The sequence below is a fragment of the Cnephaeus nilssonii genome (genome assembly GCF_951640355.1).
Source record: "Cnephaeus nilssonii genome assembly, chromosome: 4".
Taxonomy (NCBI): domain Eukaryota; kingdom Metazoa; phylum Chordata; class Mammalia; order Chiroptera; family Vespertilionidae; genus Cnephaeus; species Cnephaeus nilssonii.
The window spans coordinates 89,984,053-90,011,889 of NC_137075.1; the positions used below are offsets into that span (position 1 = coordinate 89,984,053).

The 27,837-nt window shown below is 47.3% G+C and overlaps 1 protein-coding gene across 5 annotated transcripts in view; it reads left to right on the plus strand.

Moving 5' to 3' along the window:
• Positions 1–27,837, plus strand: part of ADCK1 (aarF domain containing kinase 1) — a 106,737-nt gene that overhangs the window by 16,562 nt on the left and 62,338 nt on the right. For 4 of the 5 annotated variants that reach the window (XM_079768548.1, XM_079768552.1, XM_079768550.1 and 1 more), the window contains one exon: positions 23,322–23,525. In XM_079768548.1, the coding sequence (XP_079624674.1) occupies positions 23,322–23,525 (204 nt within the window). The remainder of the gene's footprint in view (positions 1–23,321; positions 23,526–27,837) is intronic. The other variant, XM_079768551.1, reaches the window with a different exon arrangement.

A 27,837-nucleotide genomic window follows, 5' to 3' on the forward strand; every position in this document is an offset into this window, starting at 1 on the left:
TCCCTGACAGCAACTAGCTCCTGGGCCATGAAGAGCGGGGACAGGAGCCCTGCAGGAGAGGGTCTCCTCACCCAGCCGGGGTGGGGTGCATGCCCAGGAAGGCCTCCAGAGCAGCGGTGTCTAATTGTGCCACAGCTCTTTTGCATGCACGGTGTCTGTCAACCTGGAGTGGAAGCTTTTCAGTGAGCTTCTGTGCCCTCTGTGCCTCTTCTGCTGGTCATCAGGGAACATTCGCCTGAGAGTGTTCTGCCTAGAGGAGGAGGGAAATTGAATCCTTGCTCTCTTGGTGACTGGCTTTTTCAGAGTTTGTGATAATTTCTGCAGGAACATGAGCTGCATTTAATTTGTTCTGGTTGGGTCATCTCAGGACCAGGCCTCTGGAATAGGATGAGAGTCTGCGATGGAATCTAGCACATCCTTTTTAGTTTTCTGTGTACCCAAAGCTCTCTGAGTACTGCATTGCAAAGCTGAACAACTTTCTGCAGTGGCCCTGACCCCACGGCCTTCTAAATTTGGGGAACATTCCCTAGGAGTGGGGTTTTGGGCCTTGGTGTGGTCTGGGGAGAGATCTGGGGGTTCACTCCCACCAGTGAGGACGCTGGAGGAAAATCTGGCATGACCCAGCTTCCCTTGGAGATGGGGGCTCGCAGCACAGTGGCTTCTCTGTAGTTCCTAGCAGACCACTCAAAGCCCTTGATTGCTGTGGACTTGCCGGTGACCTATAGACCATGGCCAATAACAATGTCCCATCTTGCCAGGTTTGCGTATCTCTTGTCTTTTTAAAAAGGTGAAATATATAAGACCTAAGAAAAGGTATAAAAATAATGTAGTGATTGCCCCTGTACTCACTATTTCAGAAATAACACCTTACCCTTACAATTGCAGCCCCCAGGTACTTCTGCCCTGACTTCAGCCTTCCTCCTACTTAACCAGACACGAGCTCAATCTTGGTTTCGTTGTTTATCATTGCCATGCACTTCCTTGGCACGACCAGCCATTTTTGTGTTTGTGTGATATTTTTTCATTCTGTTGACTCTTTTTCCATTACTTGGTTTTGTTCTAGGGAAAAATATCCGTGAAATTGCAGATTTGATAGGCTAGCTATCTCTTTTTAGGGGGCCTAATGCATATGCAAATAAGCATTCTGGGTACCACCCCCATTTGCCTCTTGTACCACATTTTTGTACACCCTCACTGGTGCCGGTCACACTTTGAGAAGCACAGGCTGCACCGTCTATAGTAGACGCTGGGCCACACTCTGGCTTGCACACACCATTGCCTTGGTCTTTCTCCTGCTGGGTTTGGCCCCTCTCTTTCCAGCTCTTCTCTTCTCCGAGCTCACCCTGCTTATCTCCTGGTGCTGGTCCAGGCTTGAAGCTGCCTGTTGGGGTAGTGTTTGCTGCTGCTGCTCAGAGGCAGTGATCGCTTTCCAAAGGCCACAGCTGAAATGAAACAGAATAAGCCCCTGGGTTTCAGGTGATGGGAGGCCGTTGTTGTGTGCGGTGTCTCTCCATCCTGTTCAGCACGAGCATCACATTAGCCGATTCCTCCTTTGCATGTGCCTGCAGTCCCCTTGCCTGCACAGGCTGCCTGGACACACAGGGTTGCTTCCTCCTGCCGCAGAGCTGCTCTCCAACTGCCGGGCCACCGGGTTCTTGTACGGTGGGTGGAGGAGGGCAGAGCGCCCTGCTCCCCAGAGGCAGTGCTGTGTCGAGGTACTGCATTGACGCACACCTACTGGGGCAAGAGCTGGAGAAACCGCAGCTGCTGCCTGTTCTTACCCGTCTCACACTCTGTCCCAGACTAACCACAGCTGGGCTTCTCTGTGCTGATTACGTTTCCCACTAGAAAGCTCCCAAGTGGCCTCTACCTCTGCCGAGGGTAGTGAAGGGCAATGGGCTGAAGCTATGTGATGACGGATTCAGGGTGGGCATAAGCTGGGACTTCCTTACCACCAAGGTAGGTTATAGTACTGGAATGGCTTACCAAAGACAGTGGTGACATCGGTATCTGGAAGGGCAGCTTTCCCAAAACGGGAGAGATTCTGTCTGTCTGTCTGTCATGGAGGGGAGTGTGACGACTCGCTGGTGGTTCCCAACCTTTAGGCAATTAGAGTCACCAGGGAGGCCTTACAAAGTGCAGACTTCTAGACAATACACTTGAAAGATTTATTTTCCATGATCCTGGGGTGAGGCCTGGAAAACCATATATATATATTTACAGAGAGGAAGGGAGAGGGATAGAGAGTTAGAAACATCGGCGAGAGAGAAACATCGATCAGCTGCCTCTTGCACACCTCCTACTGGGGATGTGCCCGCAACCAAGGTACATGCCCTTGACCGGAATCAAACCTAGGACCTCTCGGTCCGCAGGCCGACACTCTATCCACTGAGCCAAACCGGTTAGGGCTGGAAAACCATATTTTTAATGGCTTCTGTTGCTAAGAACAAGTGTTTACATGGACTGAACACTAAAGGACAGGTGCTAAACTAGGAGCTCTCTCTCTATTATCTTCTTGAACTTCATAGCAACCCTGTGAGGTAGATACAATTGTTATCATCCCTGTTTTACAGATGAAGAAACTGAGGCGGATTGATTGACTTGTCTGAGGGCCCACAGCTAGTAATTAGGTACGTTTCCTGTGATTGCCATAACAAATGACCACAAATCGGTGGCCACTGACAACAGAAATGTGTTCTCTCATAGTTTTGGAGCCTGGAAGTCCAAAATCAAGATGCCAGCAGGGTCACACTCCTTCTGGAGGCTCACGGGAAGGATCCTTCATTGCCCTGTCTGGCTTCTGGTGGCTCCCGACACTCCTTGTGTCCATACCACTCCACTCTCTGCCTCCATCTTCTCTTTCTTATACGGACACTTGTTCTTGGAGTTAGGGCCCACCCAGCCAGTCCAGGGTGATCTCTTCAAGATTCTAAATAAGGTCCTGCCAGTGTTGCTCAGTGGTTGAGCATTGACCTATGAACCAGGAGGTTCACAGTTCAATTCCTGGTCAGGGCACATGCCTGGTTTGTAGGCTTGATCCCCAGTAGGGGGCATGCAGGAGGCAACAGATCAATGATTCTCTCTCGTCATTGATGTTTTTTATCTCTCTCTCCTTCTCCTTCCCTCTCTGAAATCAATCAATTCTAAATAATGTCACAATCACAGGTTAGGATATGGACATATCTTTTGGGGTGCCAGCATTCAACCCACCACCAGATCTTGGATTTATCCGCAATAGTGTGGCTCCTGAGCGGGTGCCTATGACCACTTGACTTCCTGGCTGTCTCTTCTTGACTGGCTGACTCCTGGGTTCTTCCGGGCGAGCCGAGGTGTGGATTTCTTTGCTGTATCAGGGAGTTTGAACCTTTGTCAAGCCTTGAGAAACCAGTGTTTTCTGCCACCTCTCTCCCATCCCCTCAGCCCTCGCCATTTCTCCCAAAGCCCTTTGGTCTCCCGAATTCTTTTTTTTTTAATATATATTTTATTGATTTTTTTACAGAGAGGAAGAGAGAGGGATAGAGAGTTAGAAACATCGATGAGAGAGAAACATCGATCAGCTGCCTCTTGCACACCCCCTACTGGGGATGTGCCCGCAACCAAGGTACATGCTCTTGACCGGAATCGAACCTGGGACCTCTCGGTCCGCAGGCCAACACTCTATCCACTGAGCCAAACCGGTTTTGGCAGTCTCCTGAATTCTTACAGCTTCTTGTGCTCAGGAGGGTGGGCCACAGGGGCCATGAGGCCAGACTCATCCTGGCCTGGCCAAGCTGCATTTCTCTTGCCTTGCTGGTCATGTCTCCAAGATGGGAATCGCTGGAGTAGCAGGTATAGAGGGAAGGCCATGGTATACCTAATAAAGTTGATGGAAGACGCTCTGCAGCCGTAAGGGTGAGCGAGGCGCTTGTTAATAACAGTAATAATCGAATAGCCGGTTCTTGATTTCCTGCTTCTTACTGTCTTGGCCCCAAGCAGCTATTTTCTAACAAATTAAAATCTACTCAGCTTCCTTTCTGTCCCTGAGTAAAACTACCCTCAAAGCTCTTGCTGGCGACAGCAAGCCTTTTTAATAGACTTTTCCTTGTAGAACCGTGAGACATATGTCCAATTAGCAGAATAACTTCCCTTAAATATACAAATAAACTGTTGACTGATAATGGCGGGACATATGTGAGGCTAATTTAAGGCAGCGTGGTTCAGGATCCGGGGTACCACCCCCTTCCCCAGTCTGTTTCCAGGCCTCTCCTTCCCTGCTAATGGAACAGAGCTTCATGCCCCACATGCTAGAGGAGGAAGAGGGGCATCTCTGTGCTATGCCCGGTCACAGCACCAAGTACCTAAGCCACTCATTCTTGTGGACAATTGTGCAGTTAATATTTAGTGAGCACCCACCACACCACGTGCCAGGCACTGTGTGAGGTGCTGGGTATGCAATGGCCTATTCTTGAGGGGACCAGAGGTAACTATCAGTTGATGGAACTCAGAGCGTCCACGCTAGGAGGCCAAGGACTCAATCGGATTGCTTGCTGCTTTATCCACCACACTTGGAACAGCACTGGGCACACGCCAGGCTCACTAAGTACTTTGTAGAGGATCAGGGAGGTTAGTAAACAAGATAATGTCAGCTCTTGCTGAGTGCCCTAAAAGAGATAAAATGTGGTCATGGGATAAAAAGTGACTGAAGATGGGTTGGGGAAGGGCTCTCTGATGGGGGCTTTTCAGTTGAAATTGGAAAGTGATGAAAGAACCAGCAAGAAAAGAGCTGAGGGAAGACTGTTAGAGGAAGAGGCAGGGTGGGCTACATAATTTTCGGGGCCCACTGCAAAAGCAAAATGTGGGCCACTGGGGGTGGGTAAATCAGCATCGCCTTCCTGTGGCCCTGCATCCTAACCTGCAGGAGTCTCTCAGGAGATGGCAACCTCTGGGCTGGGACATGCTTGGAACCAGGATAGGGGGTGGGTGAGAGGTCCCTGCCAAGTTGCCTGTTGAACTTATGGTGGTGATGTGAGTCTGGGATAGGAAGAGAGATTGAATAATATGTATGACCCCGACCCTTCCTATTGTTAACGTAAAAAAAACAATTGAAACCTGTAAAGAATTTTTGTGAGTTTGTTTGAGCCAAACTGTCGCCATATGCCTGGAAGCAGAACCTCAATGAATTGAGATAATGCTCCGGAGAATGGCGGGTTACATTTGTATTTATACATTGCAATCAAAGGAAAGGGACGTAGGTGGGTTATATGAAAGCCATTGGTGATAGACTAGAGAGGCAGGAGAGCAGGGTGGGGAGGGGGATCCCTGGGATTAGATAAAAAGTAAAATGATGGACACATACTTAGGTGGGTGCAGGAACAATGAACATGATCAAGAAGGAATTTGTGGTATCTACCCTGGCGCCCAACACATTAGGTTGTGTCCCAAGGGGTCCGGAAAAAGGGAAGTTACAAGTTACCTAGACATTTCAAAGGGTATGTTATCATAGATGCAAAAAGACAGATAGGCTCAGTTAAGGTAAAGGTTGACCTTGTCAGTGAAGATACCGGCCTAGGATGTAACTACCCACCATAACTGCTTTTAGTTAAAGTTTAATTTCAGACCATCCTTTGTGGTTACTTTAAGTCTCTGAGTTTGCAAGACTGCCATGCAGGCCTTCCCTGAGTTATCATGTGGCCCGTTTTGTCCACACTATATCTACAACCTGGCACCCAGCGGAGATGAAGGCCAATGGCAGAGTGTTGGCCTCCCTCACCTGGGCAACCTGGTTGCCACCCTGGGTGGAAAGCAGCTGTGAATGTGGGGTGGAGGTGGGGGGGGGGCGCCCAGGAGTTAGGGTCCTGGGGGTGAGGAGTGGGCAGTCCACTAGGGATTGGGATTTTGTGTGAGCTGAATCCCTCAGTGTATGCTCCATTGTCCTATCAGGCTTCACTTGTAAAACACAAATTCAAAGATAAAATTAAGAATTTCAAGACAGCTACTGTATTAGTTTCCTATTGCTGCTGTAACAAACGATCATAAACTTAGTGACTTAAGACAATATAGATTTAAAAAAACAAAACAAAACAAAAAAACAATACAGATCTATTCTCTTTCAGTTATGGAGATCAGAAGTCTGAAATGGTTCTCACTGGGCTAAATTGAACACATCAGCAGAGCTGTGTTCCTCCCAGGGGCTGCCTGTCTTTTGCAGCTTCTGAAGGCCATCTGCATTCCTTGGCTGGTGGCACCTTTTCTCCATCTTTAAAGCCAGCAATGTCTGGGCAAGTCCTCACTCTGCCACCTCTCTGGTTCTTTTCTTGTGCGCCCCTGTTCCACTTAACAGGACCATTGTGACCATACTGGGTGCGGGAAGGCACCGCTTGCCGATACTGTCACGAGAGTGCACCAAGGAACGCAGAAGGCCAATGGACCCTGGGCATTAGCAGGGCTGAGGCTTGTTTGTGTTGAGATAGTGGTGGCTCAAGGCAATTCCCTAGCCTGATAATCCTTTTACTGTTTACCAAATTTTACCTTTGCTATGTCTGTATGCATTGCTAAAGGGAAAATGTGTATTCAAGTAAATAAAAGGCAGACCAGGCCAGAGGTTGGTGTGTCTCTTCAAGAAAGAGGCTCCACCTGGCCCCCCATGCCTTCTAAATTCATATTTCTTATATAGCATTTTCATTTGTGATTGGCCCCTCCTTCAGATCCTGAATCCTGCCGCGAAGGTCGTGGCAACTGGGTCCACCTGGATAATCTGAGATAGCCTCTCTATCCCAAGGTCAGCTGATTAGCAACCTTAATTTCATCTGTAACCTTAATTCCCTTTTGCCAAGTAAGGAACATACAGGTTCTGTGTCATGGCCATCTTTGTTGGAGGGGGAAGTTGGCATTATTCGGCCTTCCATATTAAATCACAAGTGTGGGGCTCAGTGTGGCCTCACTGGTCACATGCCCATGAAGCTGGCCCTGGGAAAAGGAAATTGCAAGCCTAAAATCCCTGAGATGGGAATCCTCGGCTTGTTCACAGACCCGAAAGGAGGCCAGTGTGATGGAGTTGGGTGAATGACAGGCCATGTGGTACAAAATGAGATGGGAGAGGCTGACTCAGGTTGAGAACACAGGAACAACGAAGTGTTAGGAACAGCAGGCTGGGATCTGCCTTTGAATCTTAAAAACAAAATATATGAAAAATTTCAGATGCAATTAAACAGTAGAGAGAATAATATGAAGAACCATATACCTGGCACCTAGATCTAAAAGATATTTCTGTAATTAATGCTGAAGAATTTTAAATGATAGAAATCATGGCTTTTCTCCTGTCATTTCCCCATGCATCTCTAACCACGGGTGTTTTCCTAAGTATTCATGTCATTATCACCATGAAAAAGTGGAGCTGACCACATGTCACATAATGAAATTAACAGGAGTTTTTTGTTTTTTTAAAAAATATATTTTTATTGATTTCAGAGAGGAAGGGAGAAGGAGAGAGAGATAGAAACATCAATGATGAGAGAGAATCATTGATCAGCTGCCTCCTGCACACCCCCTAGTGGGGATCAAGCCTGCAACCCGGGCATGTGCCCTTGACTGGAATCAAACCCGGGACCCTTCAGTCCCCAGGCCAACGCTCTATCCACTGAGCCAAACCAGCTAGGGCAACAGCAGTTTTGTTTTTTTTTAGTGTCATCTAATTCCTATGCATGTTCAGTTCCCCAAATGCCCTTCCTGTTGATCTTCACATTGCACCTGAGCTTTGTCCCTATTCCCTCTTAGCATCAGGCCTCTTTCTCTGAATCTTGCTGAGTTTTGTTTTGTGTTCCTTCCCACCAGCCCCCAACATCTCCAGGCTGTGAGGAAGTGAAAGAGACTCCTGTTCCATACCCAGGCCCATGGCTTGGACAGAGACGATGGGGAAGGCAAGGGAAGGGAAGGAAAAGGAAGGGATGGGACAAGAAGGGAAGGGAAGGGAAGGGAAGAGAAGAGGGCTGACTGCAAGCTATTCTGCTTGTGGACTGACATTGGTTTTTCTTGTCTGTAATTGTCATTCTAGAAGTGCCATCATTCTTCCAACCGCAGAGTAACTGTTGAGAACAAATTAATTATGTATCTTCCCAGTGTGTATGATTAAGGGGCACATGGAGGGAAGGGTTCTCTTTAGTTTTTCTGGCAACTAGGCTCCCAAATGGATGCTTTCCAGACTGAAGAGTGCGTGTCCTGGGCTCCTGTAGGCATCTGGGTTTGTCTGTGTGGTGGCAGGCAGAGTCACAAGTTGCCAGTAATATTATTAATCTCTTAAATTTTCAGCATGTGCGCTGTTTGCTGAGGGCTTGCACACTCACATCAGCTCATTCGTTGGGATTTCAGGGATGCTGGAACAACTTTCTTTCCTTAATACCTCCCTAAATCATTGCTGATGCTTGTAATTCCGCCATTAGAGATTAATTCCTTTGGCCTAAAACTTGTTCCCTATCAAAATACACGTATTCTTGGCAGCTGTGTAGAATGTTTTATTCATTAAGCTTTCTCAGCCATTAGCAGCTGCCCTCCCCAGATGCCCCCTCCTGCAACTTTCTTTTTGGATGGCCTTCTCTGAAACAGAACCTATATTTTGGAAACTATCCCATTCCACAGAATTCTACTCTCAGTTGCAGAGGCTGGAAAAACAGGCAGGTTATAGAAACTCCTGCCAAAGTGACAACGGCAGAAAACAATTTCCTGCGTTACCACCTCTAGGGAGTATTTGCATTTGAACTGAAGTTTTCTGGATACACAGTGCTTAATGCACAGGAACCTGTACCCCTTCATTCTGTCCTGTCAGCGGCCTTACCCTTAGCTCTCTCCTTTATTGGGCTCCCTGATTGAGGCAGAGGCGAGAGAGGGTCCTGGCTGGACCACCTTGAGAGTAGATCCAGTTTTTGTAACTCAGATTGGGCATTGGCTTGGAGTGGTGTTCACTGTGGGTAGCAATGAAAGTGGAGTGGACCACATGTAACATAATGTCCATTCTGCAGAAGCAAGACTGAGGTGTCAGGACAACTCCAGTTGGAGTGGGGCTAGAATGAAAATGTCTTTAGAAGCTCAGTAAACACAGTTGTAGATTATTAGGGTCAGAAGACACCTTAGAAACAATTTAACTCTGGGCAAGCAAGCATATTTCATTTGCCAACTCGGATTGATATGTAGTGGTTGTCTTAGTGCAGAGTGGAGAATAAGTGAGTCTTCACCTGGGCTCAGTGACTGCATGTTGTGGTAGATTAGTGATGTCCGATGTGTGGTCATAGAGGAGAGACACGATGTCACCCGCTTGCTATTCCTGATTCTGCTCCATCTCTCATTCACAAATGAGCCCGCTGAGATCCAGAGAGCTGGGATGATTTGATCAGGACTACACAAGTAGGGGGCAGTAAGTTAGGGGCAGAATTGGCCCACAATCCAGATCTCTTGTGTCCTGGTTCAAAACCCTTTTTTCCTGAAGTATCCAGGTATTCTAAGAAATGTTTCACTGTGGTTAAAGAGCACTGTGGTCTGGGAGCCCGTTTCTGGGTTCAGGTCCCAGCTTTGCCACTGGTTAGCTGGGTGCCTTGACCAAGTTATTTAACCTTTTGGAACCATAGCTTCTTCATCTGTAAAATAGGGAATAATAATTGTGTCTATCTTATTGGGTGGTTGTGGAATTAAATGAGATATTACACATATAAAGTGTCCAGATTAGGGCTTAACACATAGTAAGTACTTAATAAATGTTAGTAACTTAATTTAAGTGTTACTTTTTGTTTTTTAATCCTCATTGAGGACATGCTTTCATTGATTTTAGAGAGGGAGAACAGGAGGTGGAGGGCGGAGAGAGAGAGAGAGAGAGAGAGAGAGAGAGAGAGAGAGAGAGAGAGAGAGAAACATTGATGTGAGGTTGAAACATCGATTGAGTGCTCCTCCCCAGGGGATAAAACCCGCAACCTGGGTATATGCCCTGACTAGAATCTAACCTGTGAACTTTTGTTGTACAGCCTCATACTCCAACCAACTGAGCCACACGGGGGTCAGGCTAAAATGTTACATTTTTATTGCATTGTCCTTCTAGATTCTTTAAAAAAAATATATTTTATTGATTTTTTACAGAGAGGAAGGGAGAGGGATAGAGAGTTAGAAACATCGATGATAGAGAAACATCGATCAGCCGCCTCCTGCACACCCCCGACTGGGGATGTGCCTGCAACCAAGGTACATGCCCTTGACCGGAATCGAACCCAGGACCCTTCAGTCCGCAGGCCGATGCTCTATCCACTGAGCCAAACCGGTTAGCATGTCTTTCTAGATTCTTGCTGGATATGGACACACAACCTTCCCATGGTCATCCCTCTCAGTGTCCTTCAGGGTTACCACTCAGCACCCACTTCTCTGCGTCCCCTGTGGAATGCTATGGGACTTCTGGGTTTGAAGTGCTCCTGGAATTGTAGTTTGGTGATGACAACGTTCACCGTATAATAGCCAAGTGTGAAATGGTACTGGGTCAGTAATGCCTGCACTTCTGGGGCAGCTTTTGTTGTTACACTTCATGCTCCACAGAAATTTGTCTTGGTTTGGAGCGTGCGATGCAGCCCTGGAGGCCTGCTGTGACTCCCCAAGGACCAGCTGCCGAAAGGGGCCTTGGGGGCCATTTTGCCTGGTCTCCCCTCTGACGGGAACATCATTGTAGCATCTTCCCCGATTCTGTCACTGAACCCCTAAGCCATTGTGTTCCCCCCACCTCTGACCTAGTTTGGAGACTGGGCATCAATGCCCAGCTGGTGCCAGCCCCATCCCCTTATGCCCAACGCTCCTGTGGACCAGGGGTGAAGGGACTTGGAGCTGACTCCTGCAGGATGAGTGGCCACCCCTTGCATTGTATGACTTGCTCTCACTTTGGGTCACAGTTCGGTTGCACCATGGCCATGTCTGCGGTTGCTTCCCTGCTTTCCATTGTCTGGGCCACAGCAGAGCGGATGAACATAGCCCCAGAGCTGTGGCATGGGCCGGAGCCCCGTTATTTCCAAGGGAGGCTCAGATAAAGGGAGGATTGAGAGCCACGCAGGGTGGAACTCCTGGCTCTGCTGTTAGTTCTGGGATGGGGGGAGGCAGTAGCATCGCCTGTGAGAGGGAGATGGGGGCGGGGACTGGAGGAGAGGAGAATGGACCATCTGGGGCTAGGAAGAGGGGAAGGGAGGAGAGGGAGGCCTGGGTCCTGGCTGAGGAGGGTTTTGACAGGTGAGAAGGGAAGAGAGTGGTGAGATTGTGGATCTGCCCGTGGATGGCACAGGAGGTGACTGATCACTGGGGGTGGGGAGGGATAGTGAGTGAGTGGGGAGATAAGTTACGAGGCGGGAGGGTGCCCGGGTTGCATCATGGGGGGCCTGGTAGGAGTTGAATGTCATACTGAAGGCAGTGGGGACTTTTGGAGGGTTACCACTGAAAGCTGTTTTCCCTTTTCCACTGTGACCAGTACCCTGTCCCTTCCTGACCCGCCTCCTTGGGCCTCATGGTCTGTGGTCTTGTCCAGTGTTTGCAGTGAGAGGCCTTATGCCTCCTGGGCCTCCCTCACTTCCTTCTCGCAGTGGTTCTCTGATCTTAGTTTATTTGTGCAACTGGTGCTTTCCAGGCCTCTGTATGTTCATGAATTTGTTCCTAATCTCCATGCTGTTAGCTGGCTTATTGGAACAGGTCCTGGGAGGCCAGACATGGCCAGGCGCCATGGCGGCCGTGTGGCCCAGCTGTTGGATATAGCTGAGGCTCAGCTGGGGCAGGAGTGAGGATTGTGAGCGTGTGGGGAGGGCAACACGGTGGGCCCATAGCAAGCACTGGCTGCCTGGATTTTTTTCTTTTAGTTCATGAGGAATGCTTAACAGTGTGTTTGGAGGGGCAGCAGACTTTAGTAGAAAAGGACAGGTTTTGGAATCAGAAGATAATGACTCAAACCCTGTATCTACTACTTATTGGCCCAATAACCCTGGCAAGGCCACTAACTTTTTGGAGCCTCAATTCCTGCATCTGTGCAATGGGGAGAATGATAGTACCCACCTCAAGGCTCTTACCTGGATCAGGTGAGATAATGTGTGTCCAAGGTTTCATGCACTGTAAGTGACTGTGAATTTACTACTGAGGACCATTATCACAGTATCTGACGAGCAAGATTTGTTCCCAGCAGCTTATATCGTATGCTGGTACAGTGAGCCAACAATTCAAATAGAAACCAGTGATTATGGAGAAGAGTATGTGAACATTACAAATCAGGGACCTATTTATACTTGTATTGTGCTGACAAGTCATTTGGCAACTTAAGTTTGATTCTCATTTTAATATGAAATTATTAACTGAGCCTTGGGTGTTAGTAAAACATAAGATGATAGGAAACACACATACATGGGCATTCACAGCCTTTATCATCTATTAATGAACACATATACATTGAATGAAGACAGGAATCTTTTGTTTAGAAGACTCAAGATGGATATTTATATAAAATGTGTCTAAAGTATTATAATTGATTTTAAAATAAACAGTTTATATATTCTGGAATTAGGTAGTGGTGTAGTCACACAACTTAGTGAATATAGTAACCACTATTGAATTGTACATTTAAAAATGGTAAGTTTTATGGTATGTGAATTATATCTCAATTTTAAAAATAAAAAATAACTAAAGCAATAACTTTATTATAAAAAATTTAGAGTCAAGAAAAAATTACCTAGCCTTTTACCAGTTCAAACAGTATGATTTTGATATACTCTCTTCTAACCCTTTTCTATTATATCAATAATGTTCTATTAATATAATGAACTGTTTTTCTCATTTCCCATGTTATTCTTAGCATTTTTACATGTTGCTATATAGTATTCATTTAAAATGGCTACCTAATATGCCATTGTGTAACTGTTACACAATTTACTTAACTATTCTCTTTTTCATGTCTTGGATTATTTTCTTAGGAGAAATTTCTAAATGATAGATTTTATTTATATATATGAAAAGAAAGACAAACTGCAGACTGGGAGAAAATATTTTCAAGTCATATATTAAATAAAGTACTCGTATATGGGCTATTTAAAAAATTCCTACAACTTAATAATAAGAAACCAAACAATCCATTAAAAAATGGACATAAGATTTGGGTGGACATTTCACCAAAGAAAATATAAAGATGGCAAATAAGCACATGAAAATATGCTCAACATCATTACTCTTAGGGAAACATAAGTTTTAAACCATAATGAAGTAACATTATACATGCATTAGAATGACTAAAATGAAGAAGACTTACTATATAAGCATTGGGAGGATGTGGAGGAACTCGCTACTCTGTTGATGTGAATTTAAAAATGGTACAGCCACTTCACAAAATTGTTTAATTTCTTAAAAAGTTAAACATATACCTATCAAACAGTTTGATCATTACATTCCTAAGAATTTACTCATGAGAAATGAAAGCATATGTTCATGTACATGAATGTTTATAACAGCTTTATTTATACTTAACAGATAAATGAATACATGAATTGTGATAGAGTCATACAATGGAATACTACTCAGTAAGGAAAAATATCCCATTTTATCTCTTTGTTTTGGCTTATGAGCTATAATTATTTTTGTTATTTTAGTGGTTATGTTAGTTTATAGCATACAGTTTTTACTTGTCACTGTCTACATTCAAATGACATTATACTACTTCACAGAATATAAGAATCTTACAATAGTATACTTTCTTTCTTCCAGCCTTTATGGTGCAATACATTTTGCTTTTATATGTATTATAAACTCTACATTATATTGTTTTATTTTTGTTTGATTACCTTTAAAGAGACAGAATATTAAAAAAAACCTCTTGTATGATGTGTGATGTTAGTGGGTAGATGGTATTTACAACCGTTATTCTGAATGAGATCCCTGAGGGAATATACCTAGACTATTGTATTTATCATGTTGTTTCCCCCCCTGTATTTTTTGGTCCTTTGACATCCGGGGCCTTGTTGACCCTGGAGGAACTAATTCATAGAGATAGCAAGCACCTCACCTGGAAGCATGCCTTTCATAGGCACACCAACCAGTTCAGAGCCCATGCCACCAACCACCTCCTTTATTGAGCAGTTATTCTCTGGGACACTGTCCACCTGCCCCACCTACGCCAGGGCCAGGTACCAAACAATTAGGGACATGCCCTGTCCTCCCAGGCCTACTGCAGTTATTCGATCTCGTCAATCCTAAACTTGCTTACTCTCCCTCACCTATTCTTTCCCAAGAATCTACAATAAAAGCTCTTTTCTCCTCCCTCCCCGTACTCTCAGCCAACCCTAGGGCTTCCCCGTGGGGCCCTGCATGGCCTGCCAAGCCTCCTGCTGCTGGGAACTGTGAGTGAAACTTCTTCCTTTGTGACTGTGTCTGTCTTGTTGTATCTCATTAAAACAAGTCCTCGGGACCCTTACAACAGTACAGCAATGCCGGCTCTGGCTGCCTGGAGTACCTCATTTAACCTTCCCAGGAACGCTATGGATATAGCTGAGAAGAGAGAGAGAGGACACTCCAAGGAGTGGTCAGTCTCCTTCAAAACATTTAGAAACTGCAACCTATTCCTCCCCTCCCCCTAAGACATGATGAATTTTACTTTGTTGCCTAAATGACAATTTAAAGCAAAGGGCGACATCAGAAAAGAGACCTTCCAGTCAGTCCTGGACTGATTTCTTTGCATGAGGGGGGAGTTACAATTCCACGTTCATGATGAAAACACACATGTGGATCATAGTGTCCTATAATATTAGGGAGGAGGTGCTGGAGTCCTCCCTCTGCACCAAAGTCTGCGTGGCAGGGTCTTGTACATTTAAAGCTGGAAAAAAAAAATCAGCTGGACTTTTCTGTTTCCAGAACATGTTGAAGAAGGGATGATTAAAAAAAAAATGTCTCCCCCATTATTGATATAATATATACATTAATTTAAAGAAATTTGGAAAATACTGAAAAACCTATAAAGAAGGAAAAATACTCATGTAATCTCACAGCCCAGAGATGCCACTGTTAATATATCAAGTGTATTTCCTTCAGGTCTTGAGTTTTTGACTAGAAGAATTAATCAAAGGTCCTTCTCTGTTTTGGGATCTGTCTGTCACCTCCTTCACTGACTCTTCCTGTGTGTGTGGGGAGTGTATACATGTGTGTCTGACTGTCTCTTTCCGCTCTGTTCACACTCACCCTTAAATCCCATTGGGGATATCGCCCCATTCTGATGGGGAGCCCCATTGATTCATTCTGACTTTGGTAACTTTCTGCCAAGGTTGGGGGCCGAGACCCTTGCTCTTGGGATTTAGACACAAGTCAAGAATTGCCCTCCTTAGGCCTTTGCTCTATCCCTCCCAATCAATAACTAATCAACAGTGAGTTGATCTTATTAGCTATTCACTGCCCCCTCCCAAACCCCAAACCAAGTTGACTAATGAGAGTGTTTTTAATTAATGTAAGGCAGATTAAAACTCATTACAGCAAGGTTATTGGTAATGAGATAATCATAAGGCAAGTTATTGAGCTGGGAGTAAAAATGAAGCTGGAGGAGGGGCAGGGAGACCATGCCAGCTGTTTCTGCCATTTTTTGGGCAGGGGTGGGTGGGGGAGTGGGGGGCCTGCCCTGAGGATACGCTGCAGTGACACACCCAAACCAGTCAGTGAAGCCAGGTGCTGGGTAAGGGCAGCACTCAGCTCTAATGAGCAAAGGGTGGTCAGTATTAGGGTAGTAGCGGAAGTAGGGAGATCTTTGGGGAAGAGAACCTGAAATTGGTGTATTTAGAATAGGCCTCAATAGCTATTCTTATGCACGGATGCTTTGCAATTTAGATGACACAGCTTGAAATTAACTATTATTTCTTTCTATTAGATTGTGGTCCAGACTTGTTCAACTGAACGAAGTATAGAGAATAGATGGGCCTCAGTTATTTTTTTAAAAAATTATTTCATCTTTCAAGGAAGATTGATTCCCTTCCTCCCTGCCGCCCCCCCCGTCTCTTTTTATTCATTTATTGAGCACTGATTATATATATATATATATACGCTGGGGCCTGTACTAAGCTTTTTTATGCATTGCTTCATTTGGTCAACACAATTATCTTGTTTTTCTTTTACTGATGAGGAAACTGAGGCTCCAAGGTTTAGCAACTTGGCCCTGGTTATATGGCAAGTCAGTAGGAAATCAGGATTTGAATCCAGGTCTTTTTGGTTTCATAGCCAGAACTATTAATCATTATGTTTTATGATCCCCTCTTATTGTATTCAAGACCAGCTCCAGCTTGCATTGGACTTTTATACCACCTGTACTTGATTCAAGTTCACTGGCCACCCTGGTGACCTCTCCAGCACCGCCAGACCTGGGAGAGCTCGGCAGTACCTTCCTGCCTGCCATTGGTGATTCTAGTTTCATGGGTGCATGTGCACCTCTCGGTCTACATTGTAAGCCCTTGGCCCATGAGGACCCTGGTTGTACTTCCATGCCTCCCCACAATGCTTGTACACAGAGAAATTCAGTTGATGCCTCTTCCTGGCGCCTGGGTGAGCACACCAAATGATTCACCAACTACTGGCTCTGGGACCTTGGGTATGTCACTGAACCTCTCTGGGATTATTTTTTCATCCTTAAAGATACATATTAAGGTCATTTTACAGAGATATTGTACAGATTTAAAAATGATCACCACCATCACAACCTATATTTGAATGTTTACTGTAGACCAGAAATAGTACTTAGAAGGGGGCACTAAATAAATGATTATTCAAGTGTTGGCGAGGATGTGGAGAAAAGGGAAATCTTGTGCCCTGTTGGTAGGAATGTAAATTGGTGCAACCACTATGGAAAACAGTATGGAGGCTCCTAAAAAAATTTAAAATAGAACTACCTATGACCCAGCCATTTTATTTCTTGGTATTTATATGAAGAAAATTAAAATTCTAATTTGAAAAGATGTAGGCATCCCCATGTTCATTGCAGGATTATTTATAACTAGAGGCCCGGTGCACAAAATTCGTGCACTCCGGGGGGGGGGGTCCCTTAGCCCAGCCTGCACCCTCTCGCAGTCCAGCATCCCTTGCTCCTTACCGCTTGCCTGCAGTGGAGGCAAGAGAGGTTCCTGCCATCCTGCTGTGCTCGCCAGCCACAAGCCCAGCTTCTGGCTGAGCGGCGCTCCCCCTGTGGGAGTGCACTGATCACCAGGGGGCAGCTCTGGCATTGAGCATCTGCCCCCTGGTGGTCAGTGCACATCATAGCAACCAGTCGTTCCACCGTTGAGTCAATTTGCATATTACCCTTTTATTATATAGGAATAGAGGCCCAATGCACAGATTTGTGCACCAGGGGGTCCCTTGGCCTGGCCTGTGGGGATTGGGTCGAAACCAGCTCTCTGACATCCCCCAAGGGGCTCTAGATTGCGAGAGGGAGGTTCTCAGGTGACACACCCTGGAATCAGGCTCCCTCCTCTCTGGTTCCAGGTGCGTCACCCGAGAACTGCAGCTGCCAAGTTACTACAGCTCAGCAGCTCCTGCACTGAGCGTCTGCCCCCTGGTGGTCATTGCGTATCATAGCTACTGGTCAGATAGTCACTTAGGCTTTTATATACATAGATAGCCAAGATATGGAAACAACCTAAGTGTCCATGGATGGATAAATGGTTAAAGAAAATGTGGTACATAAACACATTGGAATATTACTCAGCCATAAAAAAGAATGAAATCTTGCCATTTGCACTAACATGGATGGTGAGGGCATTATGCTAAGTGAAATAAGTCAGACACAGAGAGACAAATACAGTGTGATCTCTTTTATGTGTAGAATCAAAACCAAACCAAACCAAACCAAACCAAACCAAACCAAAACAAAACAAAACCAAGCTTACAGATACAGAGAACAACTTGGAGGTTGCAAGAGGCAAGGGTGGGAGAAATGGTTAACATTTTTTTTTTTTAGTTTAAATGAATAATACTTTTAAAAATGATTATTTATTTATTGTAGTTGTTACTAATTTATAAACCTGAGCTGTCCAATATGGAAGCCATTAGCCACGTGTGGCAATTTTAATGTAAATGATTTAAATTTGAAAATGAAAAATTCATTTCCTCAGTTGTACTAGCCACATTTTATTTTTATTTTTTTATTTTTATTTTTAATTTATTTTTTAAATATATTTTATTGATTTTTTACAGAGAGGAAGGGAGAGGGATAGAGAGTTAGAAACATCCATGAGAGAGAAACATTGATCAGCTGCCTCTTACACACCCCCTACTGGGGATGTGCCCGCAACCAAGGTACATGCCCTTGACCGGAATCGAACCTGGGACCCTTCAGTCCGTAGGCCGACGCTCTATCCACTGAGCCAAACCAGTCAGGGCTACTAGCCACATTTTAAGTGCTCTGTGGCCACTGTGGCTATGGAGCTAGTGGCCGCATATTGGACAGTGCAGGTACAGAACACCTGCATCATTGCAGAAAGTTCTGTTGAACGGAACTGTTATAAACTGACTTTCATTTACCTGCATGTCCCTCCTGGTATGTATGCCTGTGTAAGTGCTCAGAGAGATGCGTAGTTTGAAGGACCAGATTCAAGGGGATGCAGAGGTCGGGAGATCCTGGAAGCTGTGCCTCTCACTGAGCACACTCGCATGGGCAGGGACCAGATCCTAGGTAGGAGAGAATGCCTGTATGTTTCCTGCTCCCAGCAGGCTTAGCCCTTTAAGGTACCAAATTAAATGATGCCAAAAGGGGGGGGGGTTTGCACTGAGCCAGTAGTTTCTTAAAATGCTGAGTGGTACCTGCCTTCTGATCCCAAAGGACAGTGAAGCTGCAGGAGCCGGAGCTGGAAAGGACCCTGGAGAGCAGAGGGCCTGCTTTGGTACTCAGAATGGTGTCATTTGGCCTTAAAAGAGCATTTTAATTTTTTGGTGAGTGGCAGTGTCCCTCACCCTCATGTGACTGTGTGTGTTTATTTAGAAGCTGGTTGAAGGTGATTTTGGGGCCTCTTTAGTTGAAATATAAGTAGCAAGTAGATGCTGACTCATTTCCATGGATGATGGCTTTGTGAGTGTCTGACCTATAGTCACCATCAACCCACACTATGACACATGCAGGGCTTGCCCTGAGGTACACAGAGCGCACAGGAGACACACATGATTTACCCTAATGGCGGATGTGCCAAGTACCTGGTGAGTCAGTAGACTGGCCTTCCTGGGCTTGTGTCACCAGAGATGGCCGAGATGGCCCACGCAGAGCATTACCTAGACACGGTCCTGAAGGTGACCATCACTTTGTGCCAAGAGACACCCTACCTGAGACTCTTGTGCCACAGATGAGGGGCAGCAGAACCCTGGCTCTGTTCCCTGGTGGGCAGGCTTGCAGGGTGACACTGATGTTTTCTGAGGGCTGCCAAAGGCAGACAAATGCAGATGTGCATTGTCAAAAGAAAATGGTAGAAGTGTTCAATACACACGCGCACATGTACACAAACACACATGCATGCACACATGCACACACACACATGCATGCACCCACATCCTTACACACAAACCCACACACATGCCCACAAACGCACACATCATACACATGAATACACACACAGATGCATGTGGTTATGTTCTCTCATTCTGAAATGCCCCTTTTTTTTACCCTAATCTATTCAAATTCAATTTCAGGGGCTAACCTTTTATATAAGCCAGAGTCTAGTCATGCCAATAATTTGAATGGGGAAAATTTAATAAAAAGGATCATTAACTAGTAAAAGGTAATTTACTCCTAAAAGGAGTAAAAGAAGATCCTAAGGGTACAGAAGTAGCAAACGCACAGAGCAGCTGCTCCCTCTAGGGTCAAGGGTAGTGAACCAGGACAAAACTGAAGACTCAGCCCAGGGCTTCCCACCTGCAAGGCTGAGCTGCCTGGGTGGTGAGGAGATGTGGTGGAAGGCGTGGCCCATGGGGGCAGCCTGCCTGGTGGCGGAGAAATTGGCTGGAGCTTATGTGCAGGAGAGGCCTGCTGGGTAGTCAGAACACTCGCTGGAGGGTGTGGGTCTGAGCTGGTCCATGGGAGGGGCCCACGAGGTGGGGAAGAAATTCATTGGGGATGGCTGGTCTGTGAGGGCCACTGCAGTGGGCACTCCCAAGCAACTGACCTGCTGGCTGTTGTGCTGAAGAGGGCACATTGGGACCAGCAAGGGAGACTCCTTGCTCTGTTGTGGCCTCCACTGGCCACCCAGAGCCCCTGTTGACAAAGCCCAAAAGCCACCATCTGACAGGAGAAATGACACAGGGTCCTGCTCCAATGTCACAATTCAGGGCAAAGAGGGTAGATTTGGAGCTGAGAGGCATCTGCTCATGAGTGGCACATACCACGCTTCCCCTCGGGAGCCAAGCCTTTCCTCTGATTCCAGCCCTTTTGGGCCTTTCATCTGTGAGCTCTCGCAGTGGATCCCGCTGCCATGTGTCTGTCGGGTCTCCCCTGTGGTAGAGGGCACAGCACTCAGCCTGCTGTAAGTCCCAGTGAGTGCACAATGGTTGGTGTCTTTACTGCAAGGGGAGGCAACAGGGGTGTGTGTCCTTACCCTATTTTCCAATCCTCTGCTTCCATTTGGCATTGACCCTGGAACAGCTTTGAGTGGGGGCTGAGTGGGCCTCCTTAGGGTAGGGGGTGGCTGCTGGGTGCCAGGGCAGCCTCACCGGAGCATCTGGCTGGACCTGGGCTCTGGTCATACCTTGCTTTTGAATTAATGGGTTGTGGATGCCTTTCTGGCCACCTCATATTCTTCTGTTGAATAATGTGACCTCGCCTCCGCTGGGTTGGAATTGGGGGACAATTACTTGAGCTGCAAAAAGTCATCCTATGTAATAAAAGCCTAATATGCTAAGTGTCTGGTTGACTGGTTGGCCGTTCAATCAATCAAAGTGTAATATGCTAATGATATGCTAAGGTTGCTCAACCGCTCACTATGATATGCACTGACCACCAGAGGATAGATGCTCCAACCGGTAGGTTAGCTTGCTGCTGGCGTCCGGCTGATTGGGACTGAGCGAGATGGCTGGACACGCCCTGGAGCCTTCCCACAGTCCCTCCCCAGCTGGCCAACCTCCCGCATCCCTTCCCGGCCCTGGTCATGCACTGGTGGGGTCCCTCGGCCTGGCCTGCGCCCTCTTGCAATCCAGGACCCAGACAACCTGCCTCAGGGGATGTCAGAGAGCTGGTTTTGGCCCGATCCTGCAGGCCAGGCTGAGGGACCCCACTGGTGCACAAATTCATGCACCAGGCCTCTAGTTTGTTTATAACAACCTGGACCCTTGTATTGTGAGGATATGCCCAGTTCCGTGTTTGCTGAATTAACCTTCTTTCTTGCTTCATTAGAACAAGGGTTTGAGTGTGGCCTTGGCCAGCCATAGTACTACTGACCTTACTAGTATATTCCAAATTCTTTTAATATGTTTTTATTGATTCCAGAGAGAGGAAGGGAGAGGGAGAGAGAGATAGAAACATCAATGATGAGAGAGAATCATCCATCGGTTGCCTCCTACTGGGGATCAACCGCAACCAGGTCAGGGCATGTGCTCAACCACTGAGCAACACTGGCCGGGCCTATTCCAAATTCTTAAAAAAGAACCCTGGCCAGCGTGGCTCAGTTGGTTGGGCATTGTCCCATGTACCAAAAGGTTGCTGGTTTGATTCCTGGTCAGGGCACATGCCTGGGTTGCCAGCTTGATCCCAGGAGGGGGTGTGCAGGAGGCAGCCTATCGATGTTTTACTCTCATATCCATCTTTCTTTCTCTCTCCCTCTCTCTTTCTCCATGTCTAAGAAGTCGAATATATATATATATGAGAGAATCTATCCCATCCCTCACAATCCTTTAATTCATCTAGAGTATGCTCTCAATCCTTAATTCTCTTCTCCCTATAATCTCCTGTCTGCGAAAGAAGCTCCTCCATGGCCCAGCTTGGATTAGTATCCACAGAAAGGCTGGAGGATTCTGCCCAGGGGAATGGAGTCATGTGCACAGGGTTCCCTGAGAGTACATTGGGGTGGGAGGCAGAGGTGTCCAGCAGAGCCAGCAGTGGGGGTCCCTCAAGGCCTAAGGACATCCTGCCCCTGCCTGGAGTCTGTGGCATCTGCTCTGCTCTGGTGGGAGGGGGCAGATAGGCTTCCTGGCTGCTGGGATGAGGATGTTCAGGGCTATAGTATTCTCTTCTTAATTTCTAAAGTAATAGTTTTCTGTATGGTTCACTTGGCAACTAATTATATGGGATTTTCAACATTTCTTCCATGTTTGTTGCCCACTGTTATTTAACTCTTCATGTGGTTCATTGCCTCCAATATGTACTTAATTATGTCAGCATCTTTCATAGTACTTAAGAGAGGGTGAGTCCATCATAGATGGTTACCCTCTCTTGGTTGACTTCATGGGCAGAAGAGGTACAGGGTTCCCACAGGGCACTGGATTCCCTTGCCTTCTGTGTGTGCTCATGGCCCCACCCTACCTCAGAAGCTGTAGCTCCAGGAAGGCAGGGCCCTCAGAGCTCCCAGACCCTCAGCTGAGCTGGGTGATGACTGGCGATGCACACCCTGGGGGCTGATACCCACCTCCCAACTCTGGAAGGACAGGTGGGCATCAGGTTGCAAGTTAAGACTGCCCTGTCCTAGACAACCTGCCCAGCAGCCTGCTTCATGTGCCAGGAAACTTTTTGCTCCAGTTAATATGAGATCACTGCAAAAGTTTGCTGAGTTGAAAGAGCTCTAGGTTTGGAGTGTTTTCTAGACTTAAAAAAAAATTTTATTAGCTACTTCTTGATAAGCAAACCATCTGAGTTTCTTATCTTTAAAGATACCAATACCTGCCTCCCTGAGCTGCTGTGAGAATGAAATGAAATAATGTATATGACTATGTTTAATAAATTATAGGTCTCCATACAGATAGTATTATTAATATGTCTGAGGGTTGGGTGGTAATGTACTCTTGAATGAATCATTAGTAGATGAGATTTGGCTAAAAGCCTTGAACAAACACTCATTTCTGAGGGAGTGGGGTCCAGACCAGGTAAGTTTGATGGAAAGGAGATCGGAAGCATCCGGCCATATGAGAAGGCCAGCTTTGGTATGAGGTTGTAATTGACTGCTCTGGGTATCATGACTGAAGGAGAACAGTGAGAGAAGAGGTGAATGAAGGTGTGTGTGTGTGTGTGTGTGTGTGTGTGTGTGTGTGTGTGTGTGTATGTATGTGCTGAGGATAAATCAGAGTTCCCAAGCAGAGGGACAAGAGGGTCAATGCCCACTGGACAGGGTGCACTCACACTTCTCTGGTCTTGGCCTGTCTCCCTGCAGGTGCACCTCCGTTCTGCCCGGCGTCTCTGTGAGCTCTGCTGTGCCAACCGGGGCACCTTCATCAAGGTGGGCCAGCACCTGGCAGCCTTGGACTACCTGCTGCCTCAGGAGTACACCAGCACACTGAAGGTGCTGCACAGCCAGGCCCCGAAGAGCAGCATGCAAGAGGTCAGCCAGGTCATCCGCGAGGACCTGGGCAAGGAGGTACCCGCCTCTGCCAGGAGGGCTGGGCCCTGGGACGGTATGCTTTTGAAAAGGCCCTGGCAGATTCTCGCTGCCAGGTGCTGAGGACCCACTACTAGTGCGGAACCACACTTCACGCAGCTTTCAGTGCTCAGATCAAAGAGGTTAGAAGGAACCAGTGTTTCTCAGTAAAAAATATTCGTCAGACCATATGAAAGAAGTGATATTCTACTGCAGCTAATATGATTGGTTCAACCTAATAATATCTATCAACTATTGAGGGTTTCTCATGTGCCGACACCTGTGCTGTGTTCGTTCCATGCACTATCTCACTTAATTCTCACGCAAACTTATGAGGTAGGTACTGCCATTAACCCCATTTTGCAGATGAGGGATGGAGGCTTAGGTGCTAAGGTAAAATGTCCAAGGACACTTTAATACGTGATGCCAGCATACTGCTCTATAATCCTGTCAGTAGCTGTCCAAATCATTCTATGCATTGTCTTTCCCAGAACATTTCTGGCAGGCAGCCATCAGCCTCTGCTTGATTACCTCCAGCAATGGGAAGCTCATTCTCTCATCTGCTGCCCTTGGTGGTCTCTTCTTTTGTTAGCCATCTCTAATTATAAACGTTCTTTTTCCTAAGGGCTAAAACCTGCCTCCTCCAACCTCACTTTTCTGATCTTTATTCTGACGCTTAGAGCAACAGAGAAAGGGGCAAAGGGTCCCTCTGTCCACAGCCCAGATCACATTCCTTTGGACTCATGCTAGTGATCTGCAGGATGTGTGGACCCTGAACTGGGCACAGTGGCACGGGCCCTTGCTGGCCTGTTCTGGTCGTCTTGCTTCTGGGGACCGGGAGGGGCTTGAGCAGCTGTCTGCAGGTTGCTGAGCTGTGGGTCAGGCCCAGCCCTACAAATTGTGTAGGGTACCTCAGATATCTCTACTAAAAAAACTTCCTCTCCGCCCTCACCTATTACTCTATTTGCAATTCTCCTCTTTGATAGACAATCCTTTGGGTCTTCTAGAATTTTTTTTTCTGAGCAAAATAATCTTAAAGTCAAGCCCCGAGCAGCGAATACCTCTCCTGAGATGAGTTTACAGCCTTTGATGCCTCCCATTTGCCAGGTCCACCCCACCCACTTTCAACTTGCCCATCCGTTTCATGACTATGTCTGGGTCAGGCACAGTGGCTTTAGAGTTTGGGCTCTAGAGCCAGGAGTGTGGACCATGCACAAATTATTTATCTGGCTCCTCACTTTTCTCATCTGCAAGATGGGAGAGTGTTCTCCTCATAGGGTTGTTGTGAGGATTAGACGTGGTAATGAATATAAAGTGCTTTAGTGCCATCCCTGACCTGGAGCAAGTGCTCGACAAATGCTAGTTATTACTCAGACCCAACGTGTACCCTTAGCCCTCAGTGCCTATGCATGGTCTTGTCTGCCTGCAATGTCTTACTCCATCCTCTCCCTGTCAAGGGAGTCCTTGTGTTTCTAGACCATTCATCATCTATCCTCCCATCTGCCAAATGCCAGCACAGTGCTGAGTATCAAAGCCCAGCTCTCCTGTGAAATCAGCTCTCCTGTGACCAAAGCCCAGCTCTCCTGTGAAATCGTCTGTGATCTCGGCACAACTTTGCTTCCTCTACTCGTGCACCTTGTGGCTTGGTTAGTTATATCTAGGAGGTTCCACTGCAGGCACTAAAGTCTTTGGGGAAGAGATTCTTGTGGTCCTTTTACTCTGTATCTACAGAACAGTATCTGGTGTACAGGGGGTGCCAGTGTTCGTTTAATGAACCATTGGACAAATGAGGGACAGCTTCCTCAGGCTACTCGGGATGGAGAGTCGGGGCAGAGGCTTCATAAAGACCAACTGTTCCATTTCTTTGGTCTGCATGGAGCTGGCCTGGCTATTTGTCCCTGAATGTAGAGCTGGTATTGGATGCCCAGCATCCAGCCACAGATGTCCCACTGGCCTAGAGGGGGCCTGGATCACACAGGAGGGGGAGCATAGAAACCTTTTGGATTTCTTTCCCACTGAGGAACATGGGGGAGATTGAGCGAAGGTGAAACCCAATTTAGGGCTGGAGTCAGGAGCAGGCTGCAGGCTGGGAGGAGCAGGGTTAGGATGGAGGGACCCCAGGGAGAGGGGACAGGATTGGCACCGTGGAGGCTCATGCATGGCTTTGCTTCTTGCAAAGACTCTTGGCTTCCTGCTTCCTATAGCACGAGATTCACCCCCCAAATTAAAACTAAATAAATCACTGTAATAACAGTGTGAAGAGCATCATTGCTGGCATGTGGCAGCTCAGTGCGGGTGGCTGCGAGGGAGGAAAGCTAGCAGATTAACCCTTGGAGGTTGACTTGTCTGTGGATAAAGACCCTGATGGTCCTTTACCCTGTACCTACAGCACCAGAACAGTATCTGGTGTATAGTAGGGGCTAGTGTTTGTTTAATAAACCAATGGACGAATGAGGGACAGGAGGGAGGCTAGAGCAGGTCAGTGGCTCTCTCTAAGCCATGATGGAGCGAGATGAGAAGTTTGGGGTGCCAGCAGTCATAGTGGTCCCACCCAGCCAGCCAAAGGATGTTTGGGGTTGGAAGATGTCACCTGCATCTTCAGGGCCTCTTCTCCAAGCCACCTGGTCAAGTAGTCCTGAGCGTGGTTGCCTGTGGCTCTGCCCCATGGGTTGTCTTGAGCCCTCTGAGAAAGGGGCAGCTGATGACAAGGTCACGGTTCTGTGGGGGCGTCCCTCACAGCTGGGAAGCTCAGAAACCTCTGGTTTCTTACCCCGGCCCCCACAGGCACACAATCAAAGCCTTCCCTCCCATTCCTCCTCCTCCTCCCACCCGGGAAGATGGCATTTGTTCCCTGTGACACGCTTTCTCAGTCTGTGGGTGGAGGGAGGGGAAAGGGGCTGTGCGGGGAGCAGGGTAGGTGGGTGTGGGGGTGGAGGGCGGGGAAAGTCACTCACTTTGCACTTCCCTCCTCCTCAGCCCCTCCTGCAACACTTCTCAGGGAGCAGCTCTTCCCCCAGGAAGATGTGGGAGCAGCCGCACTGACCCTGGGCTCCATGACTGCCCTGGGACCCTCAGTGGGAAGGTCCATTTCCTCCCTGGTTTCAGGAGCATGGTTAACGGAAGCTGATCTGGAGTCCTTGGATGAGCTCTGAGGTTACCTGGAACTCAAAGACAGCGTAGCATCCCTAGATCTCAGACTGGAAAGAAGGGCGGGTGGCTCTAGGTTGGTATGTTCCAGCCTGGGCTGTTTGGTCACAGCTATGCCTCTTGGGGACCCTCCCATTAGCAGCGACCTTAAAGGGTCACTAGCGCTCTCAGACCAATCCCTGTCCAAGGCGGAGAGGGCTGGCCCTGAGAGGTGTCCAGACTTGGGAGTGGGGGGTGAGAGTGAGGTTGCATGATTTAGAGTCAGTTCTGGATCAGTCCACGTCCCTGGGCTGCAGCCAGTGCCAGCAGTGTAGAGGTGAGGGCAAGTGAGGGGATACCATCCTGGCACAAGGATTGGCGTGGGCAGGAAGTGTGCGGCTGGGGGGCAGGAACAACACAGCTAAGGGAGAGGCCTGTGAGCCATAACAAGACCTCAGATCTTCTGATACCCAGGCCAATGCTCTGTCTTCTATGTAACAAAACTGTTTGGCAGAAATCCTTTTGGAAATCAGTTTTCTATGTGTTTGCGTGTGTGTGTCTTAGAAGTTTCTCAGCTAGTGTTACCAGAAAGAATCTTACTTTTTTCTTTTTCTTTTGAATGTTAGGCTTACATTTGGATGGACGGGTTCTGGGAAGCAATCAGGAGCCCAAACTCTAGGAGGTGCGGTCGTTTCTGCAGCCTCAAAAGTGACCTGGGTATGGAGTGGGTTGGGGATGGCCTCAGGCTTGGTGCCCTGACTGCCCTTGGGGCTGCGGGTCCAGGTGCAGTGCTGACCTTGGCCAGCAGATGGCGCCTGAGCCTGAGAATCAGGGAGGGGTGTTTAGTATCTGGGCCTTCCCTGCTGTGGGGAGCCGTGACCGGTGGATGAGACTCAGGTTCTTTCTACTCCTGGGCATGGTCCATGCTGTGGAAGGAGCGCAGGCCGACACCTCTGCACCCTGAGTGGGACAGACACAGGCCTAAGTCATGAGGCCTTTGGCTCTGAGCTGGAAGGCCTGGTAGAGTTCTACCCATCCTTACACCTTCCCTCTCTGGGTTAGGCATCTTCTGAGGTCCCCATCCAGACTCAGCCTGTAGTTCTGTGGTTCAACACCTTTCCCTTCATTCTTCCACTTCTTGTCTCTCTCTGTTATACAAGCAACTGGCATTTAGTGAAAAGGACAC